This window comes from Cotesia glomerata, linkage group LG2, assembly GCF_020080835.1.
Source record: "Cotesia glomerata isolate CgM1 linkage group LG2, MPM_Cglom_v2.3, whole genome shotgun sequence".
NCBI classification, from domain to species: Eukaryota; Metazoa; Arthropoda; class Insecta; order Hymenoptera; family Braconidae; genus Cotesia; species Cotesia glomerata.
The window spans coordinates 27,516,461-27,533,785 of NC_058159.1; the positions used below are offsets into that span (position 1 = coordinate 27,516,461).

At 27.7% G+C, this 17,325-nt stretch overlaps 1 protein-coding gene across 14 annotated transcripts in view; it reads left to right on the forward strand.

Annotated features, from left to right (window-relative positions):
* The window catches only part of LOC123258743 (casein kinase I), a 31,685-nt gene that overhangs the window by 8,005 nt on the left and 6,355 nt on the right, over window positions 1-17,325 (forward strand). For 11 of the 14 annotated variants that reach the window (XM_044718937.1, XM_044718938.1, XM_044718939.1 and 8 more), the window contains exons 3-8: window positions 10,378-10,418; window positions 10,515-10,584; window positions 11,998-12,164; window positions 12,379-12,613; window positions 15,043-15,362; window positions 15,602-15,676. In XM_044718937.1, the coding sequence (XP_044574872.1) occupies window positions 10,378-10,418; window positions 10,515-10,584; window positions 11,998-12,164; window positions 12,379-12,613; window positions 15,043-15,362; window positions 15,602-15,676 (908 nt within the window). The remainder of the gene's footprint in view (window positions 1-10,377; window positions 10,419-10,514; window positions 10,585-11,997; window positions 12,165-12,378; window positions 12,614-15,042; window positions 15,363-15,601; window positions 15,677-17,325) is intronic. The other 3 variants (XM_044718948.1, XM_044718944.1, XR_006508129.1) reach the window with 1 other exon arrangement.

Sequence of the window (17,325 nt, forward strand, 5' to 3'; positions counted from 1 at the left end):
TCCCGAATAAATGAATAAAAATTTTGTTACTAAATCAGTTTAGTACTCCGTACTAAATCCTTCTATCAGTGCATATTAGAAAATCAACTACCACGTGTCGCCACAATTAAATTGTATACAATTATTGCTATTAGTATTACTAATGCTACTGCTAGTGGTTGATACTTTAAATAGCTAATTGAATAGTCATTGTACAACAATGCAAAGCAAATACAAAAGAACCGGCAGAGAATATAAGCAAAGGGAAACAAAGAGCCAAGAGTAGAGAAGAGAATCCTGAAATCTGTGGCACGTAGGGTAGGGATTTGCGTCAGCTGGTCTAATGAAGGCTTAGCAGTTTTAAAAGTATTTTTATTTAAAAATAATATTTTTCGCTCTCTCTTGGAATGGGTCCTTGGTTGCTGGTTACTGCCGGCGGACAGGTTGCTACCTGTCTGGCTGGTCGGATCGAGTGACTCAGAGCCGAGAGCGTGTACCCGATGACTGCTCCAAGTGAAATGAACTCCCCGGATCTGCTCGTGGCGCCTTCTCGTTCTCGAGCTCGTTTTTTGTGTCGAAATCTCTTGTAGAATGTCTTTTTTATCTCTTTTTTGTTCTATTCTATTTATACACTACACAATTTATTTAATATTTCTTGCAGGTCCAAACCAGCAGAATCCACGGTGATTGCTTGGAGTTGAGTTGTCGACTTGAATTCCTAAAATATTTAACCCAAAGCTTCTTTATTCAACAATCGATCTGCTATGCTGCTAGAACGGCGATTACAATTATGTTAAAATACTATTTAATTGTATGTACAGAGAATACGTGTATAACATGTTTCGGCCTGATACTTGTTTTTAATTTCTCTCTTCTGCCAGCCGAGTAAACGGTTAAATTGGATCGTAACCTTCTTAACTCTCTGAGCGCTTGTGACGTTGATGATTATGTGATTGCCACTTATGGATTTATCCCCAAGGGATACCTCGTTGCTAAAAAATTTTTTTATTTAAACCACTAGCACTATAGTTTTGTTCTAAATAACTTAACTACTTGCTATTAAATAATTAATCTACATTATTAAAAGAATAAGCAAAATTTTTGTGCCCAGTGTATTTATATGATAAAATGGGTTTTTATGGTTAAATTTGGTATCGTTGGAAAAGTCTTGACCTGGAGTTGTGCCTTTTCATGATTTTAAATTATATATTCTCACCTATAGTCAATTTATGATGATAAGTATTCAGGATGCATTCGAAAATGCTCTATCTCGAGATACACAGTTAAGAAATTACCTTGTATCTTGTGAACTATTGACATTTTTAAAGGTATAAGCTCATCCTGATGTTACACTCATCAAGACCTTTCATTTAAGTACCCACATCAATTTTTCATATATTTTATATATTTATATATATTATATCCATGTATATATGAAAAATATATCAAAAATGCAAGTGGGTACTCAAATGAAAGCTCTTGATGAGTGTAATATCGGGATGAGCTTATATCTTTAAAAATGTCAATAGTTAAGAAAGTACAGTGCAATTTAACATAATTAAGAAACGACCTTGTATCTTGTTAAATATTGACATTTTTAAATATATAAGCTCAACCTGATGTTACACTCATTAAGACCTTTCATTTGAGTACCCACATCAATTTTTCATATATTTATATATTTTATATATATATTATATATTTATATATGAAAGATATACCAAAATGCATGAGGGTACTCAAATGAAAGCTCTTGATGAGTGTAACATCGGGATGAGCTTATATATTTAAAAATGTCAATATTTAAGAAAGTACAGTGCAATATAACATAATTAAGAAACGACCTTGTATCTTGTGAAATATTGAGATTTTTAAAGATATAAGTTCATCCCGATGTTACACTCATCAAGACCTTTCATTTAAGTACCCACATCAATTTTTCATATATTTATATATGAAAAATATATCAAAATGCATGTGGGTACTAAAATGAAAGCTCTTGATGAGTGTAACATTGAGATGAGCTTATATCTTTAAAAATCTCAATAGTTGAGAAAGTACAGTGCAATTTAACATAATTAAGAAACGACCTTGTATCTTGTGAACTATTGACATTTTTAAAGATATAAGCTCATCCTGATGTTACACTCATCGAGAACTTTCATTTGAGTACCCACATCAATTTTTCATATATTTTATATATTTATATATATGAATATATGAAAAATATATCAAAATGCATGTGGGTACTCAAATGAAAGCTTTTGATGAGTGTAACATCAGAATAAGCTTATATCTTTAAAAACATCAATAGTTAAAAAAGTACAGTGCAATTTAACAAAATTAATTATTTAATAAAGCAAAATTTTATTTATTTATAGTTCAAAAGTCATGATAGTCACATAGTGACTGCAAGGTTTCTAGTATATGATTATTCTTAGAAATATTTAAAAAATATAGTATAAACTCTAGTTTATTTATTACTGTTATATATCTATTCAGTATTTGTTTTAGGTCTTTAGTCTATGATACTTATATCCCGCGTAGCTTTATTTCGAAACGATTTTATTGAATAATCCAAGAGATGTCAAAGTTAAGAGCGTATAGCTGTGTGATTACTTTACACAGCTTAGTCACGACTAAATTATATCATTATAATATTAGATATATATTTATATGTGTGTGTATACATAAAACTAGTGTCTTGAAAAGCTAAACGTACCAGGCATAAAATAATGCAGTAAGAGTAGAGGCAGTACAGAGGGTCTCTAAGTATTCGTCCGATACCCTGACCTACATTTACCCTGTGCTGAACGGTACCGACAATAAAACCGTCTTAACACCGTCAAATGATCCGCGATTCACTCGATCAACCGGAATTCATTTAATTATCTGTAAGTACCTTTTTTTTTTCTGAACGCTCATTCCAAAAAGCAATTCAATAGTCATAAACTTCTTGCTCATTGCTTTCGATAATCATCATTTTCCTTTATCTTGAATGGTTGACAACTATGGTGCAAGACTCGCTGAACCCTTGGTCGCTGTGTTCCTTTCGACGTCAAAGGAGCAAACCTGATAGTATAGGAGATAGAAGATAGAATAGTCGAGTAAGGTATGGAGAAAACAAGCGCGATGAGGATGAAGTTTAGTTGTGTTGAAGCATACACACGGTGTATGCTACGAGACGAAGGGATAGGAGCGAAAGGGCGACACGGCGACGAAGGAGCACGAGCGGCGAACGAGAAGAAAGGAGTCGCGAGCCGAGAAGTGGGAGTAGGCCAGTCGTGGTAGTTGAATCGATCGATACACGTGATGTCTAGTTTGCCGAAGCTCTTGTTTTATTTTATTTCTCTATTATTTCATTATTTTTTACTCCCTATCTCATTATGTTTATTATCACCGTACATAGAAAAAAAGGTTCATTTGAGCCAAGATAATAATTTTCTTCATTGTTATTTAGTTGAGCAAAAAAAAAATTTTTTTTTTACAAGAAATTTCACTTGTTCCAAAAAAATTAATTCTCTTGCTTTACAAAATACGTATCTTGATCCAAGAAAATTTATTTAAGTCCAGAAAATCTTGTTGTTTTGAGAAAATTCAGCCTCTTGCTCCAAAAAATTTAGTTCTTGATAGAAGTAAATTTTCTTGTCTTGAGAAAATTTCTCTATTGCTCCAAAAAATTAAATATAAAGATAGAAGTAAATTTTCATTAATATTTTTATTGATTAACATGTCAAATGAGAAGATCAATTAATATTTCATCATTTTTTTCATTCAATATGTATAATTGCACGCTAAAATAATATAAAATGAGCATCAAATATTCAAGAGAAAAATTTTCTCAAGGTGAGAAAATTTTTTTCTCAGCTGAAGTAGGTAGCGCTGCTTCCCTAAAATATCTAAAAATCTTGATCAAATATAAAAATTTATTGTATCAAGTATTTATGATAATTTAAATTAAGAAAAAATGACTTCCACTAAGAATAGAATTTCAATATGAAATTAATATTTTCACACAGACAAAAAGGTTCACTTGAGCCAAGAAAATATTTTTTTTTCCTTATTATTTTCTTGAGCGAAAAAAAAAATTTTTTTTTGACAAGAAATTTCACTTATTCCAAAAACATTAATTCTCTTACTTTACAAAATACGTACTTGACCCAAGAAAATTTATTTAAGTCAAGAAAATCTTGTTATTTTGAGAAAATTCACCCTTTTGCTCCAAAAAATTAAGTTCTTGATAGAAGTAAATTTTCTTGTCTTGAGAAAATTTCTCTCTTGCTCCAAAAAATTAAATGAAAGATAGAAGTAAATTTTCATTAATATTTTTATTGACTAACATGTCAAATGAAATCAAATAATATTGAATCATTTTTTTTCATTCAATATGTATAATTTTTTCATTCAATATGTATAAAGTATCTAAAAATCTTGATCAAATATAAAAATTTATTGTATCAAGTAAGGTAAAAGCCCCAATAGATGATCACGTACCAGTATATGATCACTCCATGTATTTGTATATCTATATTCACAAATATAGGTATACAAATACATAGAGTGATCATATACTGGTACATGATCATATATTGGAGCTTTTACCTTATTTATGATAATTTGACTTAGGAAAAAATTACTTCTACCAAGAATAGAATTTAAAGAAAAATTTTTACTTCGGCCAACACAACTTCGGTCTTCCTTCAGGCACCCGAAAATTTTCTTGAGCCAAGAATTTTGTTCTCCAGTCAAGAAATTTTTCTTTCTGAGTACTGTTTATTATTTTGTTTTTTTAGATTGTAATCTTGTTGAAATTACTAGTACCCAGCGGGAATTAATAGAAGTAAAGATGAAGATAGAGGCATCAGATAGGAGATTACAGGGGGTTGAAAATATTATTTTCTCCCTTAGATATTTCACCGTGTTTTATACGACTGAAAGCATGTGCATTGCTATGCAAGGGTGAGGCTTTTGTTTGCTCTTTGACACTATGGGAGAGACGTACTATACTAATGTTAAAGAACTTCATGAATTCACCTAGTTCTTGGGTCTCAGTAATTAAATCTTTATCTTTTTCTTCATCTCTTTATCTCCCTCTCAGTAAATATATTAGAAGCCTGGCAACAGTTCTGAACTTTATTTTATTTATTTACGTATTCCATAAATATTCGCTTACAATATTTATTTATTTATTTATTTGAACGCCAATCGGCATTATACAACAATTAATATATTCCTTAAATTATAATATATAAATTATAAATTTAAAATTCTGAAATTTTGGCTCAAAAATTCAATAAAAATAAAAATAATAAATTTATTAGGCGATGCCTAGAAAAAATTAATAAATAAACAATGTTATTGATAATATTGCAAAATATGTTTCTTGAGATTAGAGCTTTAAATGATATTGAAGCCTTTTAAATAAAGAAAAATATATTTTTATATTTCAAATAAACTTTGCTGCTCGCTTGCGTGATCTCGGTTATTTAAATGATAATAATAATAGTCAGAAAGTTTGCAATTTGAAAAGTTTTGTCCAAGTGTCAGGCAATTTGGTCCAGAATTCAATTCGTATGTGGTCGAATGTAATCATTTTAGTTTAAACTCTATTGTTATATTATATTACTTTATAGTTAAAGTTATACATATATATGTAAAATAAATTTGTTTGGAGCAGTAACATGAGAACTAAAATGCGTATACAATCGCATCAACGTCATGTTACTGTCTCAAGCTCTGGTGCGGATGCTCACGACATTTGTGACCTCTTTCTACAAGGTGTCTCTCGCAATTCGTCACCAATATAACCACAGACTATTTAACCTTTTGAATTATAGATCATTAACTCTAAAAACTTATTTTTGTTAAATTTCTTAATAAATAAAAAAAGATATATATTATCCGGGCTTGATAACTCTAACCAAAAATACGTTATAATTAAAATAAAAATATCTTGATTTATTGAGCAAAGTTAGCTTTTTTTTTTAAAATACTTATTTAAACAGAATCATAAAATAAATTCTAAATAAAGATGTGTTGGAAAATATTACACTGAGCTTTTATGTACAAACTGTTGCTTATCTCAAAAGCTATACATCAAAATTGTTAAACTTTAACTATCACACTGATAGAAGGATTTGTTTATATTTAATAAGCTTTATTAACTGTTAATAAATGATTTTTTAACATCGTAGGATTTAATAAATATTTATTAACAGTTAATAAGTAATTTATTAAGTACAATTTATTGACTGTTAATAAATATTTATTAAGGGTTAATGAATATTTGTTAACTGTTAACAAATATTTATTTAAAATAAAAAGCAAAAATAGCAATTTTCTTTTGACACTTTTTATAATCCTGTAGCTGTAATACATGATAATAATTAAATTCACTAAATAAATTAACCATTTTAATATATAAAAATATAAAAGATAATTATGAGGTGTGATAGAATTTGGTATTTTACAATAAACGTTATTTTTATGTAATATAATTAATGCAAATAATTTATAAGGGTGATTCTCTGTAAGGATGTTTTTTGCTGTCCCAGGCATTTTTTTATTGGAAAAATTGTTATTTTGTTACTAAAAAAAATTTGTTACAAAAGTAAAAAAACATTTCTATTTGGAGCATTGAAAACTAAAATGAAATAAATTTTGGTTTTTTTCGCTATAAATTCGTAAACCACCAAAATAACAGTCCCCTGGGCTGTCCCATTCCCAAAATTAAAACTTTAAGATTAAATTTGAAGTTATTCGTCCATAATATATTTTTTTGTCCATAATGTTTATAAACTTACTTAGTTAACTAACAATCTTCTTCAATAAAAAGTACCGAAAATTAATTTGTATCATTAAATTCATTAAACCAAAGTTTGTCCCAGGCGTTTTAAGAACATTCCCCTGCCAGAAGTTCAAAGCCTAAAAAAAAAAGTCCAGCGTGTTATTTTACCTTTTGTATGGTTTATAAGGACCTAACTAGCCTTGAGTTAATAACCATAGGGCTGTTAGCGCTTTATCGCCATTTTATTTAATGTCAAAGCACTGTTTGTGCTGGAAATATGTGTCTGGTCCACTTCAAAACTCAGTCCCCTGGCAACTATTTTTATTTATAATTTATTTATAAAATTGGATCCATAAGTCTTAATATTATTCTAATTAATGTAAACATTCATTGAGAACTTGAAAAGTTGAATGCATTGAAATAGTTTGCTTGATTTTTCTCAATTTGATAAAAAAAAAAAATAGTCCCTTGTCATATTATGTGGCAAAAGACACACAAATATTGAAAAAGCAAAAATTAAATTGGCTGTTTATTTATTATCATTAAGCTGATAGTTTTGTAGTCCTTGTTAATTTTTTTTCTAATAAAATCAAAAATAATTTGGTTGGACAATTTTGTACAGATTTAAGACGTCCTTACAGAGAATTACCCATAAAGATGATTTTTGTTTATAAACAATCTTCATATATTGCAAGCGAAACAAATTCACTCAACAAAATATTTATTAAATGTACTTTCTTTTCAAATAAATATTTATTGAATGTTTAAAAATATTTATTAAAATTTAATAAATTAAATAATTATCTTCAAATAAATTAAATGATTAATAGTTAATAAATTCTTCTATCAGTGGAACTTGAAAAAAAATTTTATTATATAACAATTCAACTTTTTTTTTCTGATAATTATTTATTTTTTTTTTTTCTTACTATTGATCTAGTTGATTTATCCGGCATAATTATTTGCTATGATTTAAAGAAAAAATTGCTTATCATATTTAACTCATCAATTCCATTTTAATTGCGTCTTTAAAAAATAAAAAGCTAGAGAGAGATATATAGAAAAGGAGATTTGATTTAATGGTAAATTAAAAAAATGAGTATGCATCGATGGATTATATCCGGATACGATTGTGTATCGCGTGATGCGTTAATTACAAGAACCGTTGCATGCTCTCGCGCGTTTGTTATTTTTTTAATTAGATTATACTAAGCTTATGTGACCGTGAAACCTTTGGACCACGAGGTCGTGAAGGATGATAGGAAGTTAAGCGGCTTCTGTGTGTCCGGTCTGTACACGGTGTAAAAGTACAACGTCAATTTGTCGGTGTCGTAGATATGACTCGCTGTCACGTGTGGATTGTACATGATAGTACACTAGATAGTACCCTAACTGATGTATCTATCAACTCATACTTTTATTTACTTCTAAATAATAGCTTGGTTGTTATGTTACTAGCTACCATCAACAACTTGTTACTACAGTTAATTTATTATCGGAAAAGCCGACGCCCGGCTTCAATAGGATTATTACATTCTAACACCTGGATGTAAAACATTTACGCAGGAAACCATAGTCACTTGGTAACAACAAGTGTCGTTGACTCTTGATGTGTTACTAAGCGCAGTAAAACTCTGATACTGATATTGATATTGATACTCAGACTATAATAATATATCAGTTGGATTCATCTTTGCTGATTAAATTATAACTAATGCTTCAATGAAAGTATGTAAAACAGCGGCTATTTAATTTTTAATTATAATTAATTTTAATTAAGGGGATTTTAAAAACAAATGGATTATTATACACTGTAAATAATTACTATGTTAGATACGTCTGATCGTTCCACACTTTTGAGAAATCTCTTGGATCGGGCTGGTAAGCACGTGAGGTATTTTCAGTGTGGCCTAGTTTATCGTGAGACTGCACGCGGTCGATCGAAAGCCCGACACGACCCGCGGGACAGTCCAAGTGTAACTAAATTGTACACACGCACTAACTTAAACTCTTTTTATGTATATGTTTATTTATTCATTTATATTATAAATATCAATAAAATAGGCAACATTTATCTCAATGAAACAGATGCTCCTTCCTTCTAGGCGAGGTTTCATTTCATGAGTTTAATAATATTCATTTTTTTAATATTTGCTTTCAAATACTCCAATAAAATGGTGTATTTTATTTATTATTTTAATAAAAACACACTTAAGAAAATTTTTGTCTAAACATTTTGATTTTAAGTAAAATTGTGGAATTCTTAGACAAGTGTAATATTTCTTCTTATAAATTTTTTAAAATTGAAAATTAATTTTCAATGCTACATACTGTAAAAAAAAATTAATTTTTTAATTTTAAATTCATATTATTATTATTTGTTTTTAAATACTCCAATAAAATAGTATATTTTATTTATTATTTTAATAAAAACACACTTAAGAAAATTTATGTCTAAACACTTTGATTGTAAAATTGTTAAATTTTTAGACGTGTAATATTTCTTCTTATAAATTTTTATCAAAAAATTTTTTTTCTCCAGACTACTGAGTCAAAAATTAAATTGTAAAATTTTATCTAAAATTTAGAATTAATTTTTAATACTACATACTGTAAAAGAAATAATTTTTTAATTTTAAATCTATATTATTATTATTTGCTTTCAAATACTCCAATAAAATAGTATATTTTATTTATTATTTTAATAAAAACACACTTAAAAAAATTTATGTCTAAACATTTTGATTGTAAGTGAAATTGTGAATTTTTTAGACAAGTGTAATATATCTTATAAATTTTTATCAAAAAATTTTTTTACTCTAGACTATTGAATAAAAAAATAAATTCTAAAATTTGAAATTAATTTTTAATGCTACATCCTGTAAAAAAAAATTTTTTTTTAATTTTAAATCTATATTATTATTATTTGCTTTCAAATACTCCAATAAAATAGTATATTTTATTTATTATTTTAATAAAAACACACTTGAAAAAATTTATGTCTAAACATTTTGATTGTAAGTGAAATTGTGAATTTTTTAGACAAGTGTAATATATCTTATAAATTTTTATCAAATAATTTTTTTACTCCAGATCATTGAGTAAAAAAATAAATTTTGAAATTTTATCTAAAATTAAAAATTAATTTTCAATGCTAAAAACAAATTTATTCTTTAATTTTGAATCCATATAATTTCAATCAACAATTATAAATTCAATTTTAAATTGTAAATATTTATTTACACCGCTGACAATTTTAATTAAATCCATTCGAAAGGTCGTGCTTAATTAAAATTTGAGGTGAAAATAATTATGAATTTATTGTAAAATAAATATTGTAAGAGTATGAAAGAAAAGACAAGAGATTCTTCAGTGGCTGATGGCCACTGGTCGTTGAATTGAGCAAAGCATCTTTTTTATATTCAGCCTCTTACTTAGTAAGACAACAACGAAATCTTTGTCTCGTTGGTTGGAATTAAATCCTCTTTGATGATCACTCCGGGTCTCTGAGTCGCGTGAATGTAATTTATAATGAACTGAACATTTTATCATGAGTTAATAAATTAAAATAAATAAATAAACGTATACTCATTGTGTTTTATTATTTTCAGGAAAAAACCTCTATAATAATGAACACGTAGCTATTAAAATGGTAAGTGTTTAATTTTTATCTCTTATCTTTTATTTACTCTCAGAAAAACTTTATTGACTATTTTATTTTTTTTTTTTTTTTTTTTTTTTTTTTTAGGAACCAATGAAGTCAAAGGCGCCACAGCTTCATTTAGAATATAGGTTTTACAAATTATTAGGTACACATGGTGAGTTCATTTAAAATATTTATAAACCATCGAGCATTAGTTTCGTAATTGCCTACAAGACTTTTTACATTCATTCGTTATCTCTATAAAAAAGTAAAACTAGTAGATGAATTAATAAATGTTTTTATTGATTATTCTTAAAGCAATAATTCACACGTTAAAAAATTTATAGTCGTCGGTACTGTTTAAAATAAAGTTAAATTAAATTCTACTACGAAAGACTACACTGATAAATATTTAAGAAGAACTTTTTAGTTAAATAATCTATATTATTAAGAGATAAAGAAAAATTTTGTTTCCAAGATAGTCATATGATAAAATCGTTTTTTTTAGTGAAATTTAGTCTCATTGCAAAGGTCTTGACTTAAATTTGTGCCTTTTCAAGGTTTCATTTCATTCTCACCAATAGTTAATTTATTATGATAAGTACTTAGGCTGTATTCGAAAATACTCTATCTCTAGATATATAATTAAGAAATGACCTTGTATCTTGTGAAATATTAACATTTTTAAAGATATAAGCTCACTCCGACATTACACTCACCAAGAGCTTTCATTTGAGTACTCACATCAATTTTTCATATATTTTATATATTTATATATATTATATATATGTATATATGAAAAATATATCAAAAATACATGTAGGTACTCAAATGAAAGCTCTTGATGAATGTAACATCGGGATGAGCTTATATCTTTAAAAATGTCAACAGTTAAGAAAATACAGTGCAATTTAACATAATTAAGAAACGACTTTGTATCTTGTGAAATATTGACATTTTTAAAGATATAAGCTCATCCTGATGTTACACTCATCGAGACCTTTCATTTGAGTACCCACATCAATTTTTTATATATATTATATATATATGTATGTATGAAAAATATATCAAAATGCATGTGGGTACTCAAATGAAAGCTCTTGATGAGTGTAACATCGGGATGAGCTTATATCATTAAAAATGTCAATAGTTAAGAAAATACAGTGCAATTTAACATAATTAAGAAACGACCTTGTATCTTGTAAAATATTGACATTTTTAAAGATATAAGCTCATCCCGACATTACACTCATTGAGACCTTTAATTTGAGTACCCACATAAATTTTTCATATATTTTATATATTTATATATATGAATATATGAAAAATATATGAAAATGCGTGTGGGTACTCAAATGAAAGGTCTTGATGAGTGTAACATCGAGATGAACTTATATCTTTAAAGCCGTCAATATTAAAGAAAGCACAGTGCAATTTAATAAAAGTCATTATTTAATAAACCAAAATTTTATTTATTTATAGTTCACATAGTGACTGCAATTTTGCTAGGTTTTTTTCTTAAATCAATTAAATTTTTCATTATTGTAAATAAAAAATTTTTAATAAAAAAAAATTAATTGTTATACAGTTCATAACACGCATATAGAAGGTGTACCGGAGGTGTACTACTTCGGTCCATGCGGTAAATATAACGCACTGGTAATGGAGCTCCTTGGACCGAGTTTGGAAGATTTGTTCGACTTATGCGGGCGAAGATTCACACTAAAAACAGTTCTCAGCATAGCAACACAACTGGTAATTTAAAAACTTGTAATTAAATGGATATTTGTCGATATGTGTGTCTGTGTATCTATCTATCTGTCTGTCTGTCTGCCTGTATAGTATAAACTATTCTAAATGTACAATAAACACCGGGGTGTCATTGCCCCCGGTTTGCACCAGCAAACCAACACTAAAGTCATAAATCCTAACTAACAACACGCCGTATTCATATTGTTTTACCATACAGCTCCATAGGATAGAGTATGTACACAGTCGACATCTGATTTATCGTGATGTCAAGCCGGAAAATTTCCTTATTGGACGTAGTACGACTAAACGAGAGAAAATAATTCATATCATCGATTTTGGATTGGCCAAAGAATACATAGATTTGGATACTAACAAACATATACCTTACCGGGAACACAAGAGTCTTACCGGTACTGCGCGTTATATGAGTATCAACACTCATCTTGGAAAAGGTTTGATATTTATTTATTTTTCTACTTACCTACTTACTTACTTACTTACTTACTTACTTACTTTAAAAAGAAAGAGGGGCTAAAAATTGGGGTGAATTGTTTTTATTATTATGCTTCAAAAGTAAAAGAATTAAAATAAAAAACTGTCAATCATTTTATCTTTTAAAGTATAAAAAATTGTCGGTCCAAAAATTTCTTTCAATTAAAAAGATTAAAAGCAAGATTAACTACTTGTAATGATGTTTAAAAATTTTTTAAACTGTTTAAATTAGCTCCTCGCTCTTTTTAGGTAGATTTCATAGAAATCAATCTTTTGCATTGGTCTTCATGTCGGAATTTACTCGGAATTTCGTCTTAATATCTCTTAAGTAGTCGAGTAAAACTCAAAAATAACATGAAAATGAAGTTAGCCGATATTTCAAAATTTTTTATTGAAAAAATTTCAATTAAACAATTAAAAAAAAAATTCACATGTAAAAAACTTGAAAAACTATAAGTGCAATTTTTTAGAAATATTTTTTTAGTTGTAATTTAATTAATAAAAAAAATCAAAAATTTTTAGACGTCTGCTAACTTCAGTATCATAAAATAACGTTAGTTAAAAAATTTATATATGTATGTAATATAACGCGGGATGTTACCGCGATTGTGTCTACAATTCTTGACGGATCTAGATGAAATTTGTTACACATATTCTTTGGATAATAACCTTGAATGAGTTCGAAAATGAGCGAAATCCTTCAATAAGTTTAGAAATGGCAGCTCTTTAAAATTATCAAAATAGTGAAAATCACGTTTTCGGTGATTTCATTGATGTATAACTTTTGATTGAAAAGAGATGGCTAATTTTTGATAAATTCATGTGAAAGTTCATAAAATTACCTTCAATTTGGCGTATATAACATTGACATTTTGACCATTTTTAGTTATTTTATCAAAATTAAGCGTTCTATTGAACCATTTTCAGGCAATGTGTAGTACAACCGACTTATGAATGTTATTCTGTCGAGAATTCTCAACAAATTCTTATGAAATTTAGTATTTACATTCCTAGGACAATTAGCTTGCATGAGTCCTAAAATCAGTGAAATCTTCGATTGGTTCAGAAGTAGTAGCTCTTCATAATGATCAAAATAGTAAAAATTACGTTTTTGACGACTTCATTTATGTATAACTTTTAATAGCAAAAGGATAGCTGATTTTTGATAAATTCATGTGAAAGCTTATAAAATTCCTTCTAATTTGACGGATATAACGTTAACTATTTGCAAATTATTAGTTATTTTATCGGAGTTAAAAGTTCAATTGAACCATTTTCAGGCAATATTTAATACAACCTACTTATGGGTGATTCTCTGTAAGGATGTTTTTTGCTGTCCCAGGCATTTTTTTATTAAAAAAAATTGTTTTTTTGTTACTAAAAAAAATTTATTACGAAAGTAAAAAAACATTTCTATTTGGAGCATTGAAAACTAAAATGAAATAAATTTTGGTTTTTTTGCTATAAATTCGTAAACCACCGAAATAACAGTCCCCTGGGCTGTCCCATTCCCAAAATTAAAACTTTAAGATTAAATTTGAAGTTATTCGTCCATAATATATAATTTGGTCCATAATGTTTATAAATTTAATTAGTTAACTAACAATCTTCTTCAATAAAAAGTACCGAAAATTAATTTGTTTCATTAAATTTATTAAACCAAAGTTTGTCCCAGGCATTTTAAGAACAGTCCCCTGCCAGAAGTTCAAAGCCAAAAAAAAAAAATCCAGCGCGTTATTTTACCTTTTGTAAGGTTTATAAGGATCTAACTCGCCTTGAGTTAATAACCATAAGGCTGTTAGCGCTTTATCGCCATTTTATTTAGTGTCAAAGCACTGTTTGTGCTGGAAATATGTGTCTGGGCCACTTCAAAACTCAGTCCCCTGGCAACTATTTTTATTTATAATTTATTTATAAAATTGGATCCATAAGTCTTAATATTATTCTAATTAATGTAAACATTCATTGAGAACTTGAAAAGTTGAATGCATTGAAATAGTTTGCTTGATTTTTCTCAATTTGATAAAAAAAAAAACAGTCACCTGTCATGTTATATGGCAAAAGATACACAAATATCGAAAAAGCAAAAATTAAATCGGCTGTTTATTTATTATGATTAAGCTGATAGTTTTGTAGCCCTTGTTAATTTTTTTTCTAATAAAATTAAAAATATTTTAGTCGGACAATTTTGTACAGATCTGAGACGTCCTTACAGAGAACCACCCTTATTTATGTTAAAATAAATTTCATTCCATGTCAAACGAAAGTTATTGAGACAAGATGATTCAATCTATGAAATCTACCTTCCATTTCGGGTGTGGCCAAATGGCGTCTCTTTTCTACTTTTTAATTACTGAATTATAAAAACTAAAACGTTATATTATTTCAGAGCAAAGTAGGAGAGACGACTTAGAAGCACTCGGTCACATGTTTATGTACTTCCTTCGAGGCAGCTTGCCCTGGCAAGGACTGAAAGCAGACACGCTGAAGGAGCGCTATCAAAAGATCGGTGACACGAAGCGAGCGACACCAATAGAGGTCCTTTGTGATGGGCATCCCGAGGAAATGGCCACTTATTTACGTTACGTACGGAGATTAGACTTTTTCGAGACACCTGATTACGAGTACTTGAGGAAACTCTTCCAGGATCTTTTCGAGCGGCGAGGATTCGTCCATGACGGCGAATTTGATTGGACGGGCAAGACTATGGTGGGTGTTAAATGAGCTTCAAATTGCCTGTTAGCATGCCCAAAAACAAATAACAATGTCCAATAAAAAATTGATAAAATATCTCTATAAATCTCTATCTATCTCTCAATCTGTCTGTCCTGTCTATCATGTGATAGGCCAAAACAAAACTGCTGTCTCGAATGGATTAATATTGTAAATATTAGCTTTTAAATTATAATATTTTAACTTTGCATGCTGCCTATCAATGTATTATCTAGCCTCCTAACTTTCAACAGCTTCGGCAGTTGAGATTTGCTGCACCATCTTGGGTTGGGAAAACAAAATCGGACAAGGTTCGTCACTGCACTGATACCTCCTCACAGAGATACAATACAGTACCTACTTGGAGATTTTATTTATTATCATGTTATCAAGTAAATCGTTGTTGTCACTATCACACACTATTACGCTATGTTTACATGCTATTTTCGTGCTTTGTTATCAACAATCAGCAATTATGTTATATTTACTTGGTACTTATTTTTTGACTCTTATATTATTCTTTACACAAGTTAAATCCACTATCTTGAGGAAATCACATTTTTGTACAGATAAAACACACGTTTTTTTTTTTTTTTTTTTTTTTTTTTTTTTTTTTCTAACTAACATCTGTAGGTATACTATTTTTCCGGATTACACCATATTTATTTCGAGTGGCGTCTTGCATTTCCTGGACTCTATTCTAAAACTTTCAAGTACGTTGTACACAATACTAAAATGTCTTGTATTGACATATAAATTTTTTAAAATAGTTTCAACTATAAATAAGGTAAAAGCCCCAATTATTGACACTTGATTTAATTTTTTTTAAGCAATCAAATATCACTATCGTTGAATTTTTTTTGTGGTAATGTCTCAAGTAATGTTTTTACTAATAAATTTTTTTTTTAATGATTTTAAATAATTAAATAGAGTATCCGGATATACCAATTATTGACAAGTTAAAATACTCATTGATCTAATTATTGACATACCTTAGCCCCAATTATTGACACCTATACTGCGCATGCGTCGAATCATCTGCTTATTCTTATTTATCGAAACTTATTATTAAGTAATCAATTTTATTAAATTTTATTAAAAATAATTTCCGTAAATGATTAATTACTATTAAAAATATAAAAATTAATTTAAAAATAATAAATATTAAATCAGAAGAGTTCAAACTCTTACAGTAAATTTTTTAGGTTTAAATAAAGTAATTAAAAATTATGATCTAGTTATTGACACCCATTATTTAAATATTATAAAGCATACAATTTCGATTATTCAATTTTATAAATTTTTCATATATTGTTAATTAAAAAAAAAAAAAGATTATATACTTAGATGAAGAAATTAATTTAAACTCGGCATTTAAAAAAAATGCTTTTCTAATCAAATAAGTTATTAAGAAAATAGAAGCTCGTAAGCTGGCTTGATGAACTGGTGCTCTTTATTTTTTTTTTTTTTAATCATTAATATTTAATATTTTTAATTGACAGTAATTTTTTTCAATTTTTTAATTAATTAGAATTTCATAAAATTTTATATGATAGTTATTTTCATTAGAGATAATTAAATATATTTAAAAATAATTTAGGGTGTCAAAAATATAAAAAAATTTTTTTATTCAAGAAATTTTTTATGAAAATTATTTTTATTCTGAGTAATTTTTTTTGAAATTACAATAATAATAATAATTATTATTATTATTATTATTATTTTCTTTAAGAAATTTTTTATAAAAATTATTTTTATTCTGAGTAATTTTTTTTTTGAAATTATAATTATGATAATAATAATAATTATAACCAAGAGAAAAATTTTTACTTCAATTGTAAATTTACAAGCATTTATGGATAACACATTCCATGCTTGCAAAAGTGGACCTTCTTATGAACTCTGCCGTCCATCTTACGGCATAAAATATAAATATAAATATAAATATATAAATATTTAG